This window comes from Saccoglossus kowalevskii, chromosome 9 (assembly GCF_978046115.1).
Source record: "Saccoglossus kowalevskii chromosome 9, keSacKowa6.1, whole genome shotgun sequence".
Classification (NCBI taxonomy): domain Eukaryota; kingdom Metazoa; phylum Hemichordata; class Enteropneusta; family Harrimaniidae; genus Saccoglossus; species Saccoglossus kowalevskii.
In genome coordinates this window covers 20,208,818-20,235,204 of record NC_140649.1, presented here as the reverse complement: position 1 = coordinate 20,235,204, position 26,387 = coordinate 20,208,818, and the positions used below count along the sequence as shown (strand labels likewise).

General features: G+C 38.6%; 1 protein-coding gene across 6 annotated transcripts in view; it reads right to left on the bottom strand.

Moving 5' to 3' along the window:
- Positions 1–25,567, bottom strand: part of LOC102808701 (uncharacterized) — a 32,273-nt gene extending 6,706 nt beyond the window's left edge. The window contains exons 1-5 of one of the 6 annotated variants that reach the window (XM_085503284.1): positions 25,071–25,567; positions 16,816–16,895; positions 14,271–14,312; positions 6,239–7,527; positions 2,077–2,151 (exon numbers count right to left, since the gene is read on the bottom strand). In XM_085503284.1, coding sequence (XP_085359410.1) covers positions 2,077–2,151; positions 6,239–7,527; positions 14,271–14,312; positions 16,816–16,895; positions 25,071–25,084 — 1,500 coding nt within the window. In that variant the 5' untranslated portion in view covers positions 25,085–25,567. Of the gene's footprint in view, positions 1–2,076; positions 2,152–3,836; positions 3,903–6,238; positions 7,528–14,270; positions 14,313–16,815; positions 16,896–18,736; positions 19,063–25,070 lie in introns of those variants that run through there. The other 5 variants (XM_085503281.1, XM_085503283.1, XM_085503282.1 and 2 more) reach the window with 5 other exon arrangements.
- Between the last annotated feature and the right edge of the window lie 820 nt (positions 25,568–26,387).

Sequence of the window (26,387 nt, the reverse complement as noted above, 5' to 3'; positions counted from 1 at the left end):
TACAACTTAACTATATTTTAAATAATATACTCAGAACTGAAAAACAACAAAAATATGCATTACAATTTTCACCCCTTTCCCAAACCTGGAACGTTGCGTTGAAAGGAGTAACGTGGTCGCTGGCTCCCGGCGTCTCGGCATCTCGGCGCATGCGTCTTTGCTCACTTGCGCGGAGTACGTCGAGAACCAGCGAAATAAATTCTGCTTCTTTGGGTCACCTGAGGTGGCCAGGAAAATGATAGTATGATTACGTAATTGGCCTCTTTCCGATCTGTAGTATGCAGGACCAGTAAACACGTTATTCCACGTGACGTTCCAGGCTTGAAGTAGAGGGAACTGTAAATGGTAACTTTCACAAGTTAACACTATACTAGTATAAGATAATATACTTGAAGATAAACCTCTTCATTGCACACCTTTGTCTGCAAATCACGCAATTGTACGATATGAACATGATGACGTGGTATGCAGTGAGGCAACCATAAAATAGTAAAAATAAAACTGCAAAAGCGCGTGTTTGTTTGTTAACGCATTCTTTCCTCACCTTAGTATATCGAGATGGGCAAGCAGGAGGGCCCGATTTCACTCGGCCCTTGCAATATTGGAGAAATCAAACAGTTCGTTAGTTTGCATATGTTTAGTAGAAATAGAGAGAGAGAGAGAGGAGTGAGTGAGACCACAGCCAGCTGGCGTACAAGTGGTAAAAAAAATCTCGGAAATAAATGGAAAGAATTTACCGCTAGTTACCCTATGGAGGAAACCATTTTGAATTCTCGCCAGACATGTTTTTTTATTAACGCTAGCTGACTGTGTGCAAGATGTACGTTTAGCGATGAGCGCTTGCGTCGTTTAAGTTAAACAACAGCACACATTAACACACAGCGGAATTTAGTATTGAACAACAGCTAGGCCACTTTTTTATTTGAAGGATATATGACGATTCAGAAAAGCATTCGTCACCTATCTACTTACAAATCTTAGACCACCAAATCATATGACCAACTGGTATATTTCTCAATGCACCCTGCTACTCCTATATTTCCAGTGGCTCGCTTCGCTTCAACAGCTGTGAGACTGATGTATGTGGGGTTGTTTAACGATCGACAATTCTAAACTGTCCCAAAAGACTTGAAACATTTTTTTTGTTTTGTTTTGTTTCGAATCTGCCTATTTTGTAGAACTTTGGCCGCGACAACGTGCATTTTCAACGATAACTTGATCACCCACCGCACCGTCCCTCAACACCCGGTATGTAATCGCTCTCAATGGTCGTTAACGTTTGTAACATGACGCTATCAACCTTGATGGCTGATGTACGAGCACCCGATGGATATAATTTAGCTAGGTGAGTGGATTCAAACATTAGGAGAGTTGAGCGTTCCGTGGTTGTCACGTACGTTAGCGAGCTCACTAGCAACAGGGAACCAAAAACTCGTCTATATAGTAGACGACACCCTCCAACGAATAAACACTCCAAGTTCGACAAAATTACGTAATCGGTCGTAAACGATGTTCAAATAAACAATGTTGCTTTTCTAGTCGATTATGAATATACTAGTAGCCTGACAAGGTCGCGTGAATCGCGCTCTTTGCGGTGCTCCAAACCCAACACAGCGAGGTCTGAAGCCGTTCGGCCGGCGAGGGCGCTACTCTCGCCTACATGTCTACGCCTATTATGACTATAGCAACTCTCTTTATTGACGGGCAGCCAGACACCCAATATTGACCTTGTGAATGGCGTCATATACAAAAACTACGTCACGGAATCCTTTCTCGCTGGAGGGCGCGACTTATAGCAAAGGCGTATTGTAGTCAAATATTTCATGCTTCATGACATGGAATGAGAAGTGAACTGTGTTTGATACTGCACCAGTAATTATATTATTACGTTTATTTTGCTTCTCATAGAATCACATGGACCAAAAAGAGTAGAAAATTAAATTTGAAATGAAACAAATGGCAGATTTAGTGTTAGCAAATGAAGACACGGCAGCATGTTAAAAGCGTATGTCACTCTGTCGCGTGCCTGCTTGTTTATTTGCCAAAGCAAGAAAAACAAATACTATGAAAATGTACCTGAGAGGGCGCTGGCTTAACTTTTGGCTGAAGCCCCCTTTCTCTGTACTGTGCAACGGGACATCTAAGGACAGTCTGTATTGCCGTGTAGGGGTGAAATGGAATATATGATATGTATAAACACAAAAGGGATTCTTTAAAGGAATCAAAAAATATTTTCAAGAATAGCCATTGTTCAAAATTAGTCGTAGAGGGCGCCGTACTTAATACTAAATTTGAAAATATTGTCGTCCAGAGCCTCAGTCAGGCACAGTGAATAATAAAAAAGGACACACAAAATTATTATCAAAACTTATCGATATTAATTTGACAATAATGTATTTTTGGTAGACAAAATGTGAATTTTCGCATTGGACAAAATAATAGTCTCTTTAAAGTTGAAACTGAAAATGATCAGCGAAATGTTGATTTCAACTCATTCTATCAACGGGCTGGGTGAGGTGATTTGATCGTCTGTAACATGGCGGCATGGCGGCCACCTTGCACTGTTGCAAGACCGTGACTTTGTTAACAGTCAGCGATTGAGTTTTACTAATTCAATGAAGAACTCACAACAAAAATACAACTTCTCAATAAAAAAAATAACAACTGAAATATTAAAAGTAAAATAAATGACGCAAAGCTAAAATGAAAAAAATAAAATCAACAGAAAAAACAAAACATGAATAATAGTTTGATACCTCAGCTGGAGTGTAAAGGTTCGCTAAAGTAGCGGCCACACAATGGTGATATGCGCACCTCTATGCATATAGGTGAAAAACAACTCACGAATTGAAGACCAAATACTTCAGGTTTAGGTAAAGAGGCAATTAAATTTGACGTTTGACTTTCGTGATTTTTTTTTTATCTTACGGCCGACGACGGCATACTGCTTTCAAATTAGTTCTGGCTTCCGTAAATTCACCCAAAACAACCAAGTTTCCAGAATTGATACAATTGATGACGTCAACGGATTTGCCTAAACGGTTTTCAGCATTTTTACTATTCTCTAAAGTTAATAAATTCCGTCCGAATTGTTTTATATTATTTGCTGTGTATTTTGGGCCACTGGCCAGGAAAGTATAAACAAATACCAATGAATGGAACACACTCATCTCAGTTTTAATTGTACATTAACAGTTATTTAAAACCCACTCGTGTGTATCTGGTAATAACGCATGGAATAAAGACGTGGCCGATCAAAACCAGTTTTTCTGTTACGTAATGATACGTCAATTTGTCAATGGGTTATAGACTAAACATTCACAGACCATCGATTGTCATGGTTGCATTTGGGAAAGAGGGGGGTGGGTGGAACATGCAAATTAATGTGTGAACGGACATGGCAACTTACTGGAATTTAACAGGAGGGTACCACTTCTGGTTATTTACATGGACTCACTGACGTTTACGTGTGGAAAACGAGCTGGGAAGCTGATTAGAAGCGGTTAAAAATGAGGGAGTTGAATTTGGTGTTGTCGGAGTAACATGGCAACCGTACGGGGAGCTCGGATACATGCTTAACAATGTGCGTACCATGAACCTGTATGATTAGTAGGGGGTTATAGATATGAGTACACACACACAAACAAAAAACCGTGCAACCCGAAATCAACCCGAACATAATCTTGTTATATCAACATGCATTACCCATGCAAGTCTTAGTTTATAGCAGCGCCCCCACAGTCTGTTTGTTTTAGTTATTTTGTTTTTATCCGCGAAGTGTAACTGTGAGTGCGCTGTGTACACTGAGACATGGATGTGCCGGCATGCGTCCTTACCACCAATTGAGCTTGAGACAAGATACCGTGGTTTTCCACAATATATGGGAGGAAACCTTCATAAAACTTGAAGAGAAGACAGAAAAAAATCGGTCATACGATGCGATGGTGACGGTCAATATAATACAAGCAGGTAAAAGGGAACGTTAACTGACTACGCATGCTCGGTGAATTTTGAACATTACAATTCAGTGATAGACAAGACAAAATGATATGAAATACAAATTAGACTAAGACACGTTTTTATTCCAAGCAATACAATCCTATAAGTCGTTTTCTCTAGTAGGCTAGGGGGCTTCTATGACGCCAAATTGACGTATATGGTGAAAGGCAGTGACAACTGTGTTTGGTTGTATTGCAGTTTGTCATCGAAAATATAGTAAAATCTCCCAAAAACACAATCTTTATTGACGGACGATTTCAGATGAAAATTACAACGATGCTTTGAACGTCACCCATTTACGTCATAGGAGCACGTCGCCGCTAGAGGGAAGAACTCAGAGGAATTTACACGATACTGAGTGTATCCATGCACCGACAGAAGTAACACATCATACAAGAATTCAGCGATTCTAGTTTATGCTTCCTTCGCGTGGCCTTCTTCACGCTATATGTGTTGCAGCACGACCAGGTCAGCCTAAAGCATGTAACACGCCCTCTGGATACCAATGGACGATGATCGTAACTAGGATACGCGTAAACTAGAATCATCATCTTATCTGACATATTTTCGCATGCTCCGCTAATATGTTGTGTTTACCATAATACATATATTTATTTACAGCGTTCGATTTATATCATTTTATTCGCAGTTATCACAAATTTTGAAATTTCGTTTGTGTTCAAGTTGTTATTTATGATTACAAATTTGGGCGTTATTCTGCCCTCTCAAATCTGCGAATAAAATGCCAAAAGTTACAGCTACAAGCGTGTGTTTAGTAACGTAGATATATGTGACGTCACACTTATTATAATACGCCCTTTTTAATAAGACCCTGGACGACATAGAAACCAGTAAGTTTGATGGGTTAATTTGATCACTTGTTAAATAAAATATTTGGTAGTCATGCATTAAGTGATGAGTTATGATTAAAATCATAATATATTGATTGACAACCAATAGGATAATTGTGCTGTGTTTACGCGAAGTACACAGACAATGTACACACAATCACATGCTGTTACACTGAACGATTACTTATAGGTCTCACACCACAATCAGGATAGTTACAGCCGATAACAAGTATCAGACACACAGACAAAGTCATTTTTATCACGCTTTTAAATGAAGAAAACCGGTATTTAAAATAGATACTGGCTCTAGAACACTTTCTGGTCGTGGTGTGAAACCTATAGCTGGAATTCTATAATGGAACTGAACATATGTTATTACAAACTTAAAATAAACGGTGATCCCACCCTCCCTGACAGAGTCTTCGAGCTTACTACCTGACCTAGGGAGCTTCAGAGAGCTGCAACTAGTGGGGCGTTCCCTGGCGACTACTTAGCTTAGTGATAAAAGACCCATAGTCTCTGCGAAGGAGAATGCTGTGACCACTGTGGACACAATGTACAGAACTTGGTTTATGATTGCAACATGTCACATGAAACATGCAAAGCTCAGAGCCATGTTGTGATGAATTTCCTTGCCGAAGAAACTATACGTGACGTCCACCATGATGTTCAGTCTGATTAAAATCAAATCCTTTTTTTTTAATTTTTCGAATATAATTCAATTTATATTTGTTCATACATTTTATTTTATTTTATTCGAATTTGTTGGTGTAGTTTTTTTTTTATAAGTTATAATTGCGAAAATAAACGAAAATAAAAAAAAACACTAGGGTCTTATTTTAATCAGATTGCATATTATTGAACCGTTCTAATTTAACTAGCGCCCTTGCAGTCTGCACGATTGTGTAATTCAGCTCTAGTTGCATTCCAACTTTGTATTATACACGGGTCATCACGATGAGAAATGATCAAAATTAGTTGTTATGGCAACAAATCCTGAAACATTAGAGAGCCGCCTCACTGTACAGAGCAGTGTCTATAATAACAAACCAAACAAATGCATTTCTTTACGCTGCTTACACGGAGCTTTCTGTAGATCGTACAAAGTTGGAATGCAACTTTACGAAAATTCAGCACCAAATGCCGGCTGACAATCAACTGGACATTTATACGGTACTTGCTTCTAGTTTGCCGAAATTATAGAAAACACTGTCCTAGATTGCGGTACATCGAAAATCATGGGTGTATCAGAGGTGTAGGCGGAGGGGGGGGGTCAACAATGCTTCTTTATAATAGACTAGATCACTTTTTTGCTAGGATGTCTGAACAATGATTGATGCGACCCCCAGGGTGTATATCTTTTTATAAAATAGTATACCCAGACTCACCTTTTCAGTAAACCGACTGAGGTCAACGCCCTCTCGTAACATTACCATACCGAGTTCACTCTCCGGGTCAATATAACCCTCTTCTATTTGGCCATTTTCACAGTACCCTATTTCCGAACCGTTCTCAGCGTCACCAACTAACTTCGAAGTCGATGAGACTCTTGGTAACGTTTTTGCCGACGTTCCGTTGTGTGTTAATTGTAAACTCTGAGTCGATGTTTCTGTTGTCGGCCTGCTGTAAACAGGCGGAAAAGACGAACCTTCGGTTTTGTCTGTTCTATGCGAGTCCTTTGAGGGCGTTTTCACCTTGAATCTGTTATTATTTTTAGCCCCCTGAGGGCTATCGTTTTCTGTTAAAGTGATATGTCTCTCCAATCTCGGCGTACTGTTTAATATATCTGACACACTCACTGTCTGCGAGTCGAATACGTTGCATTTACTTGTATGTTTTTGTAGCTTGTGGTCAATGTTTGCACGTGGATAATAAGAGGCTGTACTTTCTGGTTGGTAAATAAAGTGCGCCCTCTTAGAGGGCGACGAGTGTAAATTCCTTTCATCGCCATTGGTGGCGGAATCTCTCCCGGAACTAGAGTCAGTGTTATCGGAAAGCAGAGTTGTCGTACTACCAGGCGTTTTCGATTTGGTGTACGAAAATTTCACCGCATTCGGAGATTGGTTGTTTTCCGTTCGTGGCGCTGGGATTGGTGTCGGTGGGCTCTCGTTCGGAGTTGCGGCGCCTGAAGTTTCGGTGGATCTTGAAAAAGTGGGCGTTTTCTTATCAGAGAACGTTTTGTTATTAATACCATTTTGTTTTTCTGTAGATTTTCCGTTTTTAATCGCCAAGTCGTGCTTACGCTCCCCGATACTAATAATAAGCCGCGACATATTGATCGCACTTTTCGCAGTTCTACTATTCGAAATATCCCCCGACGAACTGCTTCTGTGTCGAGCGGACTCGGAAGATCCGCCATGATGTCCTGCAGTTCGATGGCTACCATAGCTACCGGCGGACGCCCTATGCATAAGTGTCCGTTTTTGATCAAAAGTTTTAGTACTTGAATAAATTCCATTTAAATGCTTACTTTTTGTAATGTCTTTTTTATCCTCTTTTATTTCAGATACAATCTCCGACACGCTCGGTCGCTCCGGCGCTGAGCGCGCGCGTGGTTTCAAGCGAGGATCAAGACTCGACTCCACAAACTCTTTCACGTCTTCGATATAGGTACATTTTGTTCCTGTTGTGCATAGATACTGTTGCCATGCATTTTGTGAATGCGCGTGATTGGTTTCTGTAAATGAAATAACATAAACAAAATAATCAATGTTGTTATCATAACCATGGGTCATTTTCTTATATGCCCGGAGAAGCATTAAACAAACAAACAAACAGGGAGTGGCGTGATAGTTTTGAATACACAAAAAGAAGGGGCATGCCTTTTCACTAGGTACCTTAGGGGCAAGAGATTTTCTAGGACACAACAGCAATTTCTTCACTGTCATTAACGACTATTCTGATTGCTTTGCATTCTCTATTAATATCTGGAATGGCAGATTAGATCTTGTTTCTTTAACTATGTGAATATGTTGCAGCATTGTGAAGCACGGGGTGTCATATTTACTTCGCCGTGGGAACTTGCCTTTGCAGGGTAATACACCCATTGGTCAGTAAATAATTTTCATAGATGCGGATTTCCACCAAACACAGTCACTCTACTAGAGTGACTGTGCACTAAATGACATGATTTTAAAATGACTGGGGATATCACTTTTGTTATCACCACGCTATGTTACACAGCCAATCAATCTCACGGTCACCAGATAACAGTGGAGGTGAAATATATTGCTGATTGCAGACAAAAGTGGAAAGTCTCCAGCAAGTGGATGTGGCATCACATTGCTAGGCTTTAATACTTTACTTAAAGGGCGGTGGTCGTCGCGCCGCGTCCTGTTCGATATGGGACTCATAGTGACGTTTACAACGCGTGTAAAATACATTGTTTATTTACATAAAATTCGATCACGCGCTGCGCGACGACCACCGCGCTTTAAGGAAGGTTATAACTAAGGTCCAAGTCAGTTTGGAGCCTTGTTTTTTTTCAGGTTTTTCCTTTTCCTTCTCCCGCCATTTTTGTTTTTCATCAAGCTGCTGAACGAAATGGTCTGACATTTTCTATAATGAAAGACCCTAATGTGACTTTGTTTATCTGACTTTCAGAGTTTTGATTGGTCAATTGGTTCGGTAGCCATGTTTGATTGAAGTTAAACCCGATCGGCAATTTTGAACCTTTTCTGGGGTCAAGGCATTCTAAATTGTTGTTGTTGTAGCTTTATTGGGATGTTGGCTAGCTATTTGAACTGTCCGCCATGGTTTCCTGAAAAAAACGTCAAAACATACTTGAAACTCTTCTACTTGAGAACCGCTGACCCTATTTTTAGTCAGGTTTGGCCGCCATACTTGATTTCTCATAAACAGGAAGTATTTTGTTTCACAAGTTATTTCTCCGAATTTTACCATGTTGCATCCCTCAACTGAATTCCTTCAGACAATGCAACAAATAATTTTAGTTAGTCACGTGATTTCGCCGCCATCTTCAGTTTTCTACACAAATGATATTTTGTTGTTGTATGTATTATGTATGGCCAAAGCTTCTTAAAAGTATTTTGATCAGTGGTTTGGTCGCTATTTGTGATTTCTGACAGAAATTAACACAATTTGGGGCACTGTTTCTCATGAGGGCTTTAACATTTTCAGTATAATATGTATGACCAAAACTTCTCACGGGAAAAATAAAATAATTTTGATCAGTCAAGTGGCTTGGTAGCCATCTTGGATTTTCAGGAAAATGGTCATAATTCGGGGCATGTGTGTCTGAACTCTCATAAATGCTTTAACCGCTCAACTTGCTATTTTGCATGTAACATGTATGGCCAATGCATCGTCTGAGAAAAATAACATATATATATATTATATAGGGGATTTTCCGTACAATTGCGAGATCTCGCGAGATGTATGAAAAACGCGCGTCGAACGTCTACCGCGAAAATCGAACGATTTGATTTTGAACTAGAATTTCTTTATTTCGTAACTCACATCGACCGGCCGATCTTCGACAGAGGAATATTGCTTCCGAATACCCTTACTTAATCAAAATTGCCTATCATCAAATGTGGACAGCACATTATTAAGCATGGAAATGTTCCCCAAAATACTTCGCGTTTGTCGAATCCCACGCGATGTTTGACGCGACTACGACGCTATGACCTTTGTTTGTCCTGTTTTTACGTTCGATTTCACGCATAACGCGTGATTCTCGCAGTGAACGGAAAATGGTCTATTAGAGCAAACTACTAGTACATACGATGTACTATTCAAACTCAAAATGTGACATAGTTTGAACATTTACTAGAATACACGTGCATAACATTTGGGTATGTTGTTATTTATACTACTAGTACCTACTTAATTGCATAATGTTTCAAATCATAATCTACATAACTAGTTACTAGTACTACAAGTACATCATAAAGTTTTAAAAGTGTAGACGAAATTTACTCATTTCATGTTTTAATGGTCTCAAGGCATACCCAGTAACAAAATATAGTTGATGGTTGAAAAACTCTGAAATAGTTAGGTAGGGGTCACAATGTTTTAAAGTGTTGTTATAAGTGGGCAACCTGTGTAGATATTTTTATACGAGGGGGGGGGGAGCTCATTAGAATTTACGCGTTGAGTAAAAACAAAATAACTAGCCTCTCTCATAAGAAAATAACACGTTCCTAATACTGCATACTTTACATTGGAATCGCTGGAATTCTGCACAGTAATCGGCTATCGATTTTGCGATTAACCGTTTTATCGCGTTGACTATTATCACAAAACACGCCTCTGTGATATCAAGGCCATATCACTCCCATGCAGGCGTGGGTATACACTGCAATATAATTCTGATTTGAATGATTATCGGGGCTACGACGGATTACAAAAACATGTTAGAATATGGGAACCATAATATGTGTAATCATTTGTCTGGTGATAATACACCGCTTAGTGCATCGTTCCACCCGGCCATATCGTGTTCGATATGCAATTACCATTTTTTTATCGACGTTTCCATCCTCGTGACAAAACAGCATGTAATTTGAAGCATTTTGAAGAACTCCAACACGTCAGGGGTTAAAGCAAGCCACTGAGAACGAAGTTCGCTCTTAACCTTCTGCTGAAAGTAACACATTTTATGTTTCCCGTTACAATTAACATCAACAGAATTCTGTTTAACGTGGCCTCGAACATCACTTGACGAGTAGCATTGTCCATTTCGTTGCCAGGTCGTTTACGTACACTGAAGACGAAACACGCAGGATACTTGGGGTTAATAGGTGAACCAACTACACCCCGACAACAATAAAACCAGCTATCTCTGTCTAAAGAAATAAAGTCGATAATCGGAACAAAGAGGGGCATTTATTCCAAATGTGTCAGTGTTCATATTCTATTACCAAGGCCCCCCGGTCGTTTTATTTTGGCACCGTGACTCAAAACAATAAACTTTTAAAGGTGTCAATTCCAGACCGATTCAAGGCGATGTAGTTTTAACAAGGTTATCCGATCTCCAGTTAGTAATAAAAACGTTTCGCCTCTTTTGACATAGTAAGCGTATGTCTTGTTATTGTGTTGGACTTTTTGAAACTGAAGCCAAGCGCGTTAAAGGCAAGTATTCCAAAAACACAATTGAATGGTAGCCACGATAAACACCAAGGTGATAGAGCGGTATAACAGGATGTCGGGTGTAAAGAGGTGCATGTATTATCTATGTCGGTTATCGATACACGACGATAAAAAGTTACTACACGATGGACCCTCGAGGGAAACCGATATTGTTTGGCAGTTGCGATTTGTTTCAAATACTCGCGATTGAAGATGTAATTTGAGGATGAAGTATGCGCATGTTACAGTAACGCAGTTTGATGTCAAAATATCAGACATTTTTTCTCACTTTAAACATCGAAAAGTTGTCAGATAAACCTATTGTAGAATGCTGTCAAACTGACAACCATCAATATGAATTTTGCCTCAGAAGTTTGTACGGGTTTCTAAACTAAACTAAACTAAACTAAACTAAAGTAAACTAAACTAAACTAAACTAAACTAAACTAAACTAAACTAAACTAAACTAAACTAAACTAAACTAAACTAAACTAAAATAAAATAAAATAAAATAAAATAAAATAAATAAAATAAAATAAAATAAAATAAAATAAAATAAAATAAAATAAAATAAAATAAAATAAAATAAAATAAATATGTTATCATGTTCGCTTATGTCTCTGCGCCCCTACATTGGAATTTGACCGCAGCTCGCGGTGTTTCAAATCAACTAGTTACCTGCCAAATCGTCATTTGATCAATAAATATTAGAAGAACTATTTTAGTGGTCACATCGCGACTACCTGTGAACGAGGATAAACGAGATGGCGTATTCGTTTTCATATTCGGACAAAATATCAAGTGAGACTGAACCCCATAAATTTGTTTTAAACAATACATATTTGTTACTACCATGGAACTATAAGGGGTTTATAGTTCCATGTTACTACCAAGTACCGCATTGCAAGGAACATGACGAAATACAATGTAAATACGAAATATCCACAGCCAGATATGTAATTCGTACATAGACATTGAACTTGAAGTCTGGATGTACAATATACCGGGAGTTATTACTGAGTAAGTTCCTGGAGTATTCAGTGAACTGCCACACTATACGTCCGACCAGGTACTAAGACACGGACCACTAACTCTAATATAAATGTTTTATTTATTGATGCTTGTACGTCTGGGGCACATTCTCATGCTCGATGCTGTCTGTGAATCGTTTCTCCGAGTTACGGCTGATAAGGTGTGGCAATAAATGTCAGTCAAGGTACGAACCGTATCGTACTAGATAAACACGGCGGTCACGATACGTGATCTACGGGTGGGCATGCGCGAGTGATTTATTCATAAAAGGGATGTAGTGTTAGCACGGGTCAATGTATATAATGTATATTTGTATCGCCAGGTCTTTGTTTTTTTTTTGATGGAAATCAAAATGTTAAACAGTCTGAACAGGATCTATGGCTGCATGAGTGATTTCGCGCACTGTTTATCAGATTTCAAGCCAACGAATGGTGAATAAGAAAAACAAATATTTGTCAATGAATGGTTAAGATTGTTTGTTTAAAATGGCGATGTGGTATACTCAGAGTATTTTTTGAACATTTATGCTTGATATTGTATTTTATAAATTCGCAATGTATATTTTTGTTCAGTGATCTATTGAACGAATGGTGCAATATGTCACGGTGCAAGAAAAATCACTTTCTAATTATTTTATGAAAATACAGTATCGAATGCAAATTATTTGGTCATGCTAAAAACACACACAATGTATTCACATTGCCGCTTTGGACAGCCTGAGAACGACAGATTTGCGACTGCTTCGGCTACCCGTTCGGATATGGCAAAAGTAGAACAGTTTCATTTTCGAGTATTTTTTATTGACACGATGTTGTCGTTTTTTGCTTCCTGCATTGAGGTGTGTGTGTTCTTTTAAAAGCATTTTCCCCTGGAATCTCCCCTCCCCCGTGGAAGAAGTTTTACCTTCAAAATCAATATTCTTATTTACTTAACATGATATTATTTACCCGTGTCGTGTATTGGCCTAGCATATTCTATGAGACATAATTTTTGACTCGGTGTTGGGAAAAGAGAGAGAGATTAAATGTTTATGTCAGATCAGGCGCCAAGTGTTCACCTAATTATTCGGAAACTGATTGCGTTGTTGTAGTAAATTTCGCAACACGTGACTACCATTCAAGATGGCGTCCAAGAAACGTTGCGCAATTTGGCAAGGAAAGTTGCTGATACAACTTCACGGTCTGACTTCACATCAAACTGTTTACACACGTGTATACGGTTTCCATAGTAACAATTATTCCTCTGTTCGCATTACAGGTGTAGTTAACTGTAAATAGTTGAAAGAGCTCCTGTTACCGAGTAGATTGCATAGCAACAGGTGGTTACCAGGGTTTGTGCTCAATATATCGCCAAAAGAACAGTCGAGCAGTACAGTTAGTGAGCATGTTTATAATAATTGACAAAGATACTGAATAGGAAGGGCAGATATATGAAATAAAAAACTACTCACAATTATGTTTCAATAAAAAAGAAAGCGGAACCGGAAATTGTTCAGTCTAATGGCAATTTGTACTTCCGTAATGAAAGTTATTAATGGTGTCGATATTTCGAATACGCATGCGTGTAAACAACACGGTGTTTGATGTTTCTATATAGAACGGTTCGCAGCGCATGGACAACACATTAATAACAAATTGTCTACTATCGATTGACATTGGCATCGTGTTCAGGTCCACTAAATATTATATAATCATAGGGCACTTTGGGATTCAATAGTTACCTGTTTCGCAGATCGGACAAGATTGGATTACGACCATGACTACTTAGAAACAGTCGCTACGACTCGCTGCGATTTCCAAGGCAATAGAAAAAAAAAGAGTGCTCGAAAATCACTTGCACTCGGAGCGATATAAGGACCATCATCGCGTAATAAGATTTTCCCCAATGTGCATTGCGGTGACTTAATTTAAATAAAAGAGTTTGAACAAGATGTTTTCTTATTTCATTAATCAAAAAATGCACGCGTGAAGTAACGATGGCGAATCAATCGTACGATGAAACAAGCACGGGCTGGAAATAATGTCCGCTTCTTTTGTAACTTCGACAATAGTATTATGGCGCGGTGATGCCAAAAAGGCCTGTCCGATATTCCAGTGTAGCAACGCTCTGGGATCAAGCCCCTACATGTAGATTCATTGTATAATCATTAAATCCACATAATAATAGTTATACTAATTCGTCGGGGACATAACATATCACAACAGAGGGTGATGTGAGTGTCCTTGCACCACTATGATGACCAGTATGTCCCTTTTGATATAAAACAAAATACGAACGAAAACAAAATCACCGTACCTGGCTTGGGTTTGGCGCTGCGTTTGTTCCATGAGACAATACCTATCAAAAGAATAAAACATTCGTTATTGAAAAAAAAAAAGTTCAGACGATTTGTCACAAAAAAGTGGCGCAACTAGGGATTATGGAATCACATTTGCTGCATGCGTGTAATCACCATAGCAACGATTTTTCGAGTGGGTAGCGCTACTTTATTTTAAAAACACTCTAAAAATGCGAACACACGGTTTGAATGTGAAGATAAATATACAGCAGATCTTTGCGTGTACAACAATGAACTTGGTCTCCTTGCATGAATAGACTTCTTCAAGGGGATAATCGGTCAATGACCAAACCAATAATAATATTTGTTGTATTTCGACCAAGTTGGTGTTCAGTCTTCATGCTCTACCTGTAATTTGAGCAAACAGTTCCGTGTGTGTGTTTTTGGAGGAAGGGGGCAAATACTGCAAAACACTTTAAATTTAGCGAATTTAACTCAATGCATGAATTAACTGAATTAGATAAAGTGCCAATAATTTCATTGTGAGAATATACTCCATTCTAATTAGTGACATCTAAAATAACATGCTTTTACAGTGTCTCATGAAAACGGGCGTTATTTATATTCTAGTTTTCAAGAATCAGTAAATTCGACCAACTTGACAAAGGACATGCATAGTCATGTTAATTACCCTGAAAAAAAGATTAATTTTAAAGGGAGACTTCTCAAGAAATCGTATGTAACGCAACCCTGAAATTGAATTCAGAAGTGGATTCTCCTAAAATAAATGAGGCTGTACTTATTTGATTAAAACAATGAACATGTTTAATTTGGTGATCAGGCACCACAGACTTCAGTGCAGCATTTGAGAATTTTACTACGTCACACAAGTGCTTCCACGTTGGAGGGCGCGGTTGATAAAAAAAAAAGATATTACAATGCTCGATCTTTGGAATCATCATGGTAGCGACTAATTACAGACTACCTTGCAGAGGCACGCGAAGTCAATATGTGCATTGCATGGACGTTCACTGCAACTTTGATCAGGTTATATACTGACCTATTTTCATTATCAATAATTTCTCAGTAGCGATTTCGCGGTTCCATGATGACATTATTCTCTTCGTATGCCGAATGTAGTTAGAATAAACACAGTGAAATCACCATGGCAATTATAATCAATTTAAATATGTTTAAAACGCCACCACTTCTTCTATCGAGTGTCATAGTCCCAGATATTGAAACATAAATTATCTTATTTTTCCTCAACCCAACAAAATACCTGCTTCAAGGCATATACGATTTGAGTTGATATAATTTGTTTTCACTATGTAAATATAAGGTTTCGTTGTTTTGTAATAAATCAAGTGAAAACCCTTTAATATATTATGCGAGAAATAACAGAAAATGAATTGTAGTATTAACAATTACGGAAACGCATCCTCGTGTTGACCTTAAATTGTTTGGCGTATTCGTATTCACAATAACACGTGCCTATAAATAATATATGGTTCGAACAAATATCAGTCTCTGTATCTCCTTAGGATTCATTTTACGACCGATTCAGATGAGTTTGCAGCATACAACTCATCCGTTATTTCGCGGCATTAATCAGCGTAATTGCATGAACCGTTACTGACCGAATTCCCTAAATGAATTAATTAATCACTGACAACGATGGGTATGTTTAGTTGTATTGTGACAACGGGGTAGGCGTGTCTAACATGCGTTGAGTCATTATAGGTAGAAACCTATTTAAAAATCCATACACTGCGTGTATAATAGTATTGTGCTGTACCATAGTATAAAACTATAAGGGTTAGGGTTACGCTACTTGTGAGACGATTGTGCCTATACATAACGTAATAGTAGTATTTGTTGTTGTCTTATTATTTCTAAAAATTATGTTTTATCTTCGCGTTCTATAGAAACAAAGCTTAAAGGGCGGCAGTCGTCGCGCCGCGTCCTGTTCGATATGGGACTCATAGCGACGTATATAACGCGTGTAAAATACATTGTTTATTTACATGAAATTCGAACACGCGCTGCGCGACGACCACCGCGCTTTAAATAATAATTATGTGCACAATTATAATTAATAATTGTATCATACGCAGTAGAATGTTGTTTGGAGAACTTGAAAATGAACATTTATATATTAATGTTTAAACTTTGAACATTGGCCAAACTGTACAACAGTGAGTGTGTGGAAAGGCCTCCCTTGTACAATAGTGAAGAGCGATGGTCGTCGCGCTGTACGTGTTCGAATACCATGTAAACAATGTATGTTATTGTTGAATACGTCGCCAGGGGTCGAACAGATCAAACGTGATTGGCAGCTGTATTATCAACAACCGTACTACACCATGTACATATCATCTAGTAGATTATATCGGGAGGAGAACGAATCATTCTGGGAGCTTAATCTCTACGTATATATGGTCGTTTTGTCATTTTATGGTTGGAAGCACAGATACTCCCATAGGACGGTGTTTTTTTTCATTATGGCAGACTCAATCGCCGAGGACATATCTTTGTAAATACATGGCTTTGTCCACTTACCTAATCCCCCAATCTCATCGGAATCGTCACCGATGTCCCAGGCACTCAGCAGTTCCCATTCGGTATCTTTGCTCTTGTTTCTGTGGAGCCAACAACATCGAGAAATGAGAACAGTTTCGGAGAGGAGAGTAAAACGCAAAACGTGAACTGTTTGTAATCACGGTGCGTCACAAACGACACCGGGCGTAACAACTAGAGAGTTTTTGTTATTGGAGAGTTTATAAAAAATACCCGATTAAGTATATGAAAGTAGACAATAAAGCGTCAATAGTGTCTTAGGGGTATTGTTTTTTCATGATTGAAGAATAAATAATTAACCTGACATGATTATCACTCATCTATCATAGTCAAGCGCCTGTGTTATAATTAATGCGGGTACACGGAGGGCGAACAAGAAACTTATCTCACGACCTCGATGACCTCACACGTCCACTGGAAACATAGTTTGTCCTCACTCCACTAACTACTAATTGTCGCCGGCAGCAATATTTAAAAAAAATGAATAATGGTTTAATTGTTATGGTTTAAATTATAGAGAGCAAAATAACACACGTGAATATCATAACACTACCAAGTCGGTGCATATATTTATTTTCCTGAAAACTCTGAACGATTATGCTTGACATATAATTGGGTGTATATATTACGATATACACAATATAGCCGTATGAAGGGAATGTAGCATCTACATACGCGAATAATATAAGGAAATAAACTGGTGAATAAAGGCGACTGAGCATTTTCGATTCTATCTCTAATACATTATCATACTAGCGTCCCCCGCCTTTCATTGCACAGCGAGTTTCTCAGTAGCACGCGACAACAATCGTTAAAACTAGTCAACTTCCATTCTCGTGTTGTTACATGGCAGCTGTCAGACATTCAATGGATTACCGTATACAGGCTACAAACAGACCGTAGATAAAATAAACAGCGTGTCGTAATTTGTAAGTCGGGCAAAAAGTTTACATTACATTACCACCGTGCAAACGAGGGTATGCTTCCAGACGAGTTGTAGGTGTGTTATTGTCAAGAAGAGCGTATTTTGACGGTGTGTGTTGATATTTAGGACAGTGTTTGGACGTAATGCGGCTCATTCGTTATAGTATAGGAGGACGGCTGACATCGGAATTTGCCATGATTGTATTTACATACGGGGTGCGTCTAAATGAAATAACGAGTGTGTACAGTGGCGTGGAGACAACGTTTCCATTACTTCTGTGTTCAGACTCCTGTTCTGGATTTGTAATGAAATGGCGGTGCGTCCCAAATGCACGCTCAAAATATCTCCAAACGGCAGCCGCATTGCTACCACGACCGAAACGACCTGTATGATTGAAATGATTGTCACAATTACGTCATTTTGACGTATCCTGAGCTACCGATATTGTCTAGGAGTTTCCCATCGTCTAGACCGTGCCAGTTAGTTGTCTTAAAAACGGCACGGTTTATTCTCAAACGCCAATTTCGAATGGAATAGTGTGTTCGTTTTGCGTATCACTTTACAATGAACGACTATGCTTGGCTTGTCACTGTGTTCGCAACGGCAGGACCGTGACTTGTTAATAGATATTCCAAAAAACGTACGTGAGAGTCCAGCTGGATACGAGGCCAACTCTGTCTCTAACGTACTTGTCAAAATCAACACACGTAATCGAACGACTGTGTATATTCTTGTCAGTAAAGTTGAAAGAACCCCTTCTCGTGTTTTCACAGTTGGTAAACTTAGTCTAATATGTCCGGTTTTCTGACACCAAAACCCCAACGCACTCCCCATTGATTCCTGCCTGTTTTAATACTCAGTGCTCGGATTGAAATAGAACCCCCTGTCTCAGTCGTTCAGTGGGCCACATACATTATATTGCTTGTGAATACACAGTAGTCTTCGCCGTAATTAAAAAGAAAACGTCCCCGTCCCTACCTGTTTGTAAGCACTGACCGATTTCTAAGGTTACCGGGAGAAGATTGCACCCTGTCCGATGTTCTGTTCCCCTGCTGTAACTTCTGTCTATACATTGCAACTCCCAAGTCGTCCCACAATCGTCGTCGACGACGAAAGTCCGTTTCAGCTCACGCCGCCCATATTGATTTAAACATATCTGCCATAATCCCCGGTTTGGCGCGAGTTTAGATATCGTTGCCCCGTTCTTGTCGATTACTGCACAGTGTGTGTACGCCGTGGATTTTCATTGTATCGGCCACTTAACAATCGCCATTCCAAATTTGCACTTCAATAGGCAGCTACCTTTATGCTTGTTGACACACAAATCCGGCCAGCTTTTGTTTACGTCTCAACGGCCAATCAACAATTGGCTTGTATACAGAGTTATTTTATTGCTATTCGTATTCAGGCGTAACCCCGGTCGGAACGCGAGAAGTCGGTAGGGGGAGGTTATAGACCCGACGGATCGATCAATCGATATTTCCTTGCTCTATATTTTTGTGTAGTTTTCAAAATATTGGCACAGAAACAAATGAGAAATTTTGTTTACAATTAATTTCTAATATTAAAAGTTTTGTATTATGGGATATTTAACTTAGTGAACCGGATGATGTATTTATAATACAAAGTAGCAATTCTACAGAGCAACTTCGTTTAAAACAAATCTGAAATGTCAATCATGACGCGAACAGTATCGTATCCAATTATTGCAGGAATACTATTTTTAGGGAATGCGTTGGCACGAGGCGCCGAGTCCACGCATCGCCGACGTTCCTATACAAGGTCGCTTTTGAGGCTGGTTATGAGTCACAGTCAAGTCATTCTTCGACATTCATTTTTTTTTATTGATTCGCGATTCATTATTCGTCTACTTCGCTGCCGTAGTTTACATGTTTCCATAGATACCATTCTGACGAATCGGAGGCTGGAGAATGTTTTTTTCTTTTTTACGCATATAACGAAACCATCTCACAAGGGATCTCCTTATGCGTTTTGAAATTAAAGGTCAAAATTAAAGGTGTTGAAATTAAACACCCATTGACGGCTCTAAAAATTTACTGTGGTCTTGTTTTATGTTTTAAAATAGCAATCACAAGTAACAATGTGACGCTGAATGAGTTTGAGTGATTAATGATTGAAATAGGTTTGTAGCTCGAGGTCACTAAACTTAACACCGCGTAACAACGTCGGTTGCCCCCCGCACGAATCATACCGATTATTTCCGAACACAGACTCACGTGACGAATCTCAGTGTATGGAATTGACATGAAATGTGTCTGTGTTAGTCGGTTGCAATGACAAGAACTACATCCCCATTTCATCTTGGGCCGGAATTACTGTTTATATAAACCATATTGTCTAGTGAGTCGCGAGAAAACGATGTAGAAGTATTTCTTAATTCATATTTATACTTGGTAGATCACCGTTTAACATGTTAGGGCAATTGTTATCTCAAGAACCACTCATATTGATTTCAACTGTACTTGCTGCATAAATGTTCTGCAGGCAAAACTATATATATACGTACACTATAGCGACGGGCGACTGACTACTCACGGAGGGGCATTTCCAGTTTAATTCGAGCGCGCCCTCAATGGCTCGGCGAAGGTAGTCAAAATTGTAGTAAATAATCATGTCGACCATAGACTCGGGGTCTATGAGTCGACTTATTAACTTGTGTAGAAAGCATTGAATTTAATTCATGACCAAGTCTAAATGAATAAACCTAGAATGACCGAGATCAAATTGAATATTGTCATCATAGTTTAAGTTTCATATAAAAGGCGGTGGTCGCCGCGCCGCGTCCTGTTCGATATAGCGACGTATACAACGCGTGTAATATACATTGTTTGTTTGCATGGAATTCGAACACGCGCTGCGCGACGACTACCGCCCTTTAATTAATCACGATGGTTCAGTTTCCCTGGATCGCTATACACAGAACGAAACATGCTCAAGGTTTTCAAACAATCAAATTTCAGTGCAGTTAATTTGTCCAAGATTAGGTATGCGTGACCTCGAGCTACGAGCTACGAGTGTTTATTTCAACGCGATCTCAATTCAAATCAGATGAAAACGACCCAAATATTTTAATTTAAGTAAAACGCATATTATCTCTATTTGATAACATCCGTTTATGTTTATCAAATCGCCCCCGTATGTTTTTTTCTGTGTTTGTTTTGCATCCGACTATCCACTAACTTGTTTAGCCACGACTTGATTACTTTGACAATCTATCAATGACTCCATCAGTAAAGCCACGCCTGTCTAATCCAATGTTTCTTGTTACTCGAGCACGAATCAATTTCAAACAACGGTTAGTTTTCCCAAACACTAGATGCAATTACAGAATTATGAAACAACATGCCCGTGTACGCATTGTCGATGTCCTGTCACGAGTCGAACTAGTATTCAGCGATATACTGATACTTCGTGACGTCGATATCGATCGATCTGATAATAATCACTACTAATTGTTCTTCTGAGTCTGCCAGAGGCAGTGTTATGGTCCACGGCATACACCTAAAACCACACGTACACTGGTGCAAACAACGTGTGGAGACTTCCTGTTTATAGAAATAATCCTAACAAGAGAACTGGTGATGGTTGTAGAACCATAACTGCCTCAGCACAAAGGCTGTTATGTAATACCGGGGAATGTATAGGAAATGTATTGTAGTGTTACCTCTGTCTAATTTACAATATATCTGCATTAACCTTCACTGTGAAGGACAATATGGGAGTAGAAGCAAGGCTACGCAAATTTTGCGAAATAGTTGTTAGTTAGAATTACTAGACATTATGGGATATAAAGAAGTGGCCTATTAACCCATGAAACATACTCGCACATATCCATACATGTCTTATTGTGTGGGGCAAAGCTGTCATATACACAATCATGATAACTAGAAATGGTTTCACAACAGAAAAAAGTGTTATTGCTGTAAATAATTATGAACAACAAAAACTGAGATTTAGAAAAATTATGAACAAAAAATAATGAAAGTCTGTGATTTTCTGCACAGTTTATTAACCGAACCATAACACTTATAAAAAAGCACAGTGCTGAGATTCACTTCGAGTATATCAGAAATATTATCTTACAATTGCATACGAGTCATCAAAACGTACAGTTTGGTGACATAATTCAAATTTTGTATAGTTCAATATGCATATAACCACCCATATACTAGTACATTTTGAAAATAAACCCCCCTTTCAAATTGTGCAAATACAAACAAGACATTAAACCTTCCTGATAGTAACATGTAAGCGTTGTATAAACCCGAATGAAAAGTCCTGAGTCACGGCGAATACTTCTATGGAGTAGCCCATTTAAAAATCTCTTCAACTAGCCAATCACTAATGTGCGAGATTATTAATTAAATAATATTAATTGTATTAACACTTACGCATTCCCGGGAGGGATTGGCAATGGCTACAAATGTTTAAGAAAGAATAAAAGGTTAAAAACAAAAATAAATAAAATAAAATAAAATAAAAACATACAAAACACTAAGCTAATACATTACTGTAACAGAGAAAGAAAATATTAAGACTAAATTATTATACAATAAAAAAATAATCTATTAGCAAGGAGTATTCCGTTGTATCTGTCGGTCTCAGTTTACAAGTTATGGTCACTGAGGCGGAATTATTTAAATTTTCGCGCATCTCAATATTTTGCAGGGTAATAAGGTAGGTTTCAAAAGCAAAATTGTTCTTTTTTACTTCTCTGTATGTTCTTAATTATTTATATTTCATTTTGTTTTGATTGATTGTCGTTACGTAATTAACTTTTCCAAGTTGATATAAATGATGTTTGTATATTTTTATTAATTTGTCCTAATTGCCTTGCTGTTAGAATTTCATTGTCAACCACGTTAGACTGGTTGATGTTATTCAAAAGGGAGTCTACCATTTACTATTAATTTCTTAATATTAATAATTTACTATTAAACTCGAAAACATCGTAATGTTATTACTTCTACACCAGGTAACACCAATTAAAACCAACATCGATTTAGAATTACTGTGGCCAATGATATTGAAATTTGCTCTTCCATAAAACAGCAGTTTCCATCTTCTAATAATCAAAACTACCCTTGATACCCTGGAGAAGTATGTCAATTGTTTCACAACAACGACTGTCCCAAGAGATTTTCGTCTTCTCAATTTCTCAAGATAAACGTCCCAGGGTTGTTTTGTTTACTAGAAGAAAATGTTCTTTGACAGCATTTCTTGAATTTATTTCCATTGCACAAAAAAGCAGCAAATACTGTTACTGAAGCACATAATTGGCATGAATTATTTCCCCGGCCATTCACACAACTGCAAATCAAGACTTTTACCGCATCCATAGTTGTTGACAGCCAATGGATGATGATGGATGTATTGTGACGTATTTTGACTCCCGGATTCTGACCTTGCATTCTTGCCACATTTACTTTCATACCCGTTCAATTTCCTTTCATTATTTCATCCAGATTCCATGATATTTTATATTTAAAACCAACTTTTATTTCACAGTCACTCTAGTTTTCACTTTTCTAAAATTATCTTACTGATCAAAAGACTTTTCACTTCCATCATGCAATCTCCCATAGTACTTCCGCAAACACAGCGGCGATCGCCAACATATCTACAAATAACCTCGCTCTCAGGAGCTGAGGAATGACCGGTCGTGGTTCAGCGTACTAGTACATTAGAACGCCCTCATAGCGCCCTTTATAAAATACGACTAAAAGTCACGCACAATCCTTGTATTTTACTGAGCCACACATGATGATGAATATTTCAAGTTCACGATGTCGTCGGACACCTACTAAATACGACGGATTTTACAGCAATCTACCATTTACACTACATTTACACATACACTCAATATATGCGTGTCTTTTTATTTTAAAAAGACAACCCAATATAATATGGCGTGTAAAGTCCAATAGAGATGGATGAGTGGCTTGGTTGGGAGGGCATCATGGGATAGGTGTGCATGTACCCTCGGTTATATACACATTTGGATGCGATTTCTAGCCATTTCTAGTGATGCTACATTACATTGATTGTCGCAGCACACGAAATTACTTATTCGGGGGGGGGTACTCTTTAAATTTATAGTACATACACGTAATTCACAGCGCATGCGCATATTTTTCATAGTTCACAATTTCTGTGCGCGACAAAACAACACTTTCTGTTGGCTGTAATTCATCATGTTATCGACTCAGGGTGCTTCATGTCAAATGTATAATGAGTTAATAAGCCTTAACAGATGTCAAAATGAATGCTGATTAAAAAAAACGTTATTTTAAACTGAATTCACTAAATTTGATGTACAGGAAAATTGGTGATTCCGTAAATAACTTTACGTTGACTTTGGCATCATACACTAATCACAACGCCCACTTATTTGAAAATACTTTAAATATAACACTTAAACAGAATACTGCCACGGCGATGTCATTTAAACAAAAAAATGCAGTTCTTTCACACGAGATGTCATACCCAGCGTAGAGAGTTTTATCTCGTTAGTATTGATTGCAGTGTGAAAATTGGTTCAATGCAAAGAAATACGCCGGTGTTTAGACAATATAATCAATGCGATAGAAAGTGTCTTTTATAAATAACGCTGTCTGTTTTTATCTTCTTCATCGATCTAGGACTTTACAACCCGGACAAAGAGGTAATTTATCATAATTAACGTTATCATTCCAGTCAATAAACAATACCACGGGTTGCCAGGGTACAGGCTCGGGTGTAAACCATTTTTGTAAATATTATATAAAATCAAACACTGCGTATTGCGAATTCTTAAAAATTGCCTCGTTTATTTGTCATAAAGTCAAGTTTAAATTCAACATATTCACATTCGGGTACGTGTAAGCGTGTGGATTCAGTGTTATACAACTCGAATTTCGGTGCCCGCGTTCTACTTCCGCAAAAAAACATAAAATGAACAGGCATACATTTTCATACTAAAAGCATGAAGGAATGGTAAAAACAACATATCTTAAATTTAGCTGTTTATAAAAAATCGTAGTATCGCCTTGTATAAGTCTTGTTCCTCGCTACCGTATCGCTCTTATAACATACGTGATTTTTGTTCAATCGGTCTATCATTTCGACGACAATAAAGGCATGCATTGTCAGTTAAGGATTCGACTGTCTGAGTGGATTTTTGGAGTCTAGCGCTTGGGGGCTGGTTTCTATCCAGCAACCTATTAAGCGTCTGTATTTCTATGAGTATGGCCCTAGGAATTAAACAAGTAAACAAGAGGAAGGGACATCATTCAATTCCTTTACAACTCACCTTCGTTTTCGCATGGTAACATAAAGGGCGCCTTCGATGAAAAGAGTTCGTACGGGAGCATGGGACGCGATTACACGTCAACAGGTGGTTTCGCTGAATCTCGCTGTGGGATGTGACGTCAACATAATAGTCTACCCCTCCAAGAAGAACGCGAAATTACGTAAAATACATGTAGTGAATTTCCTGTAGGTCAGCGCAGAGAGGTACTCGAGAAGCAGAGTTCATTAGCACTGTTGACTGGGTGTAGGTCGCTGGTAATATAGTGTTAGTGACGATCGATTTCTGCGAGGTGTACGTGAGGTGGACTTCATGGCAACTAAACTGCACGTAAAAAATGCATGCGAAATGGCGTGAAGTCAGAGAAACTAGACAACTTATCTAATGCGTTTTCAGAAATGACAACAAAAGGCGTTTCGATCGCGGACGACGAAATATATACCCACAACTTATACTAGTCAATCAAACCTTTTTCACACACCAACGTCGCGTATACCCACACTACTATATTCTCCTTTACTGGTTGTTCGCCGGGTTAGGGTATTAAGCCTGGCTTTCAACAAACAGGTATTGTCGTTCTTGACTCAAATAATGCTGTTTGGTATTATTCAGAGCGCCGCTTACAGGTAACACGTCCCGGCGAATACAGAGATTTCCAATCCGATTTGTTTTTCAGTCAGTAACACCTTCCGTTTGACCTTTAAAATACTGCCTAATAAACACACAAACTGAGAGGCAAAGACCAATCGACGCTGCCTGGAAGCATTGGTATGCGAACACTACATTGCTGAAAGATGTCGTCGAATGACCAAACTGCTGAATCGATAAAACAAAACGAATGATGAATAGCATTCATAGCAATTTTCGGAACGGTTCGACCATTACTAAATGATGTCAGAAATGGAAGTGACAATTTCTTGCGATTACATGTGATCTGTTTTAACGACGCACGATGACTGTGCCATAACTTGTCTTTACAACTAACTAACTGACTTACTAACAACACATAAATCTCGAATCCGCGGACACCACTGACAGGTTTACCTGGTGACTTACAAGGACATTTGTACGTTGTTAGGTTTCGGTGTTTGGTAGGATCACGAACGGGATCTTGCTCCGGGAGACGCGTTTGTACAACAAATGATATACAAGCACGCCCCCACATCAAATCACCTCGATGCCATAAGGGCGATTGCCCCGCAGACCAAAATAATATTGACTTGCACAAATATATGTATATAATTAGTCTACCTACTTGACATTTCAACAATATCGACGAAGGAAAGCGTAATACAAACTATGGTGATACGATATGACTCA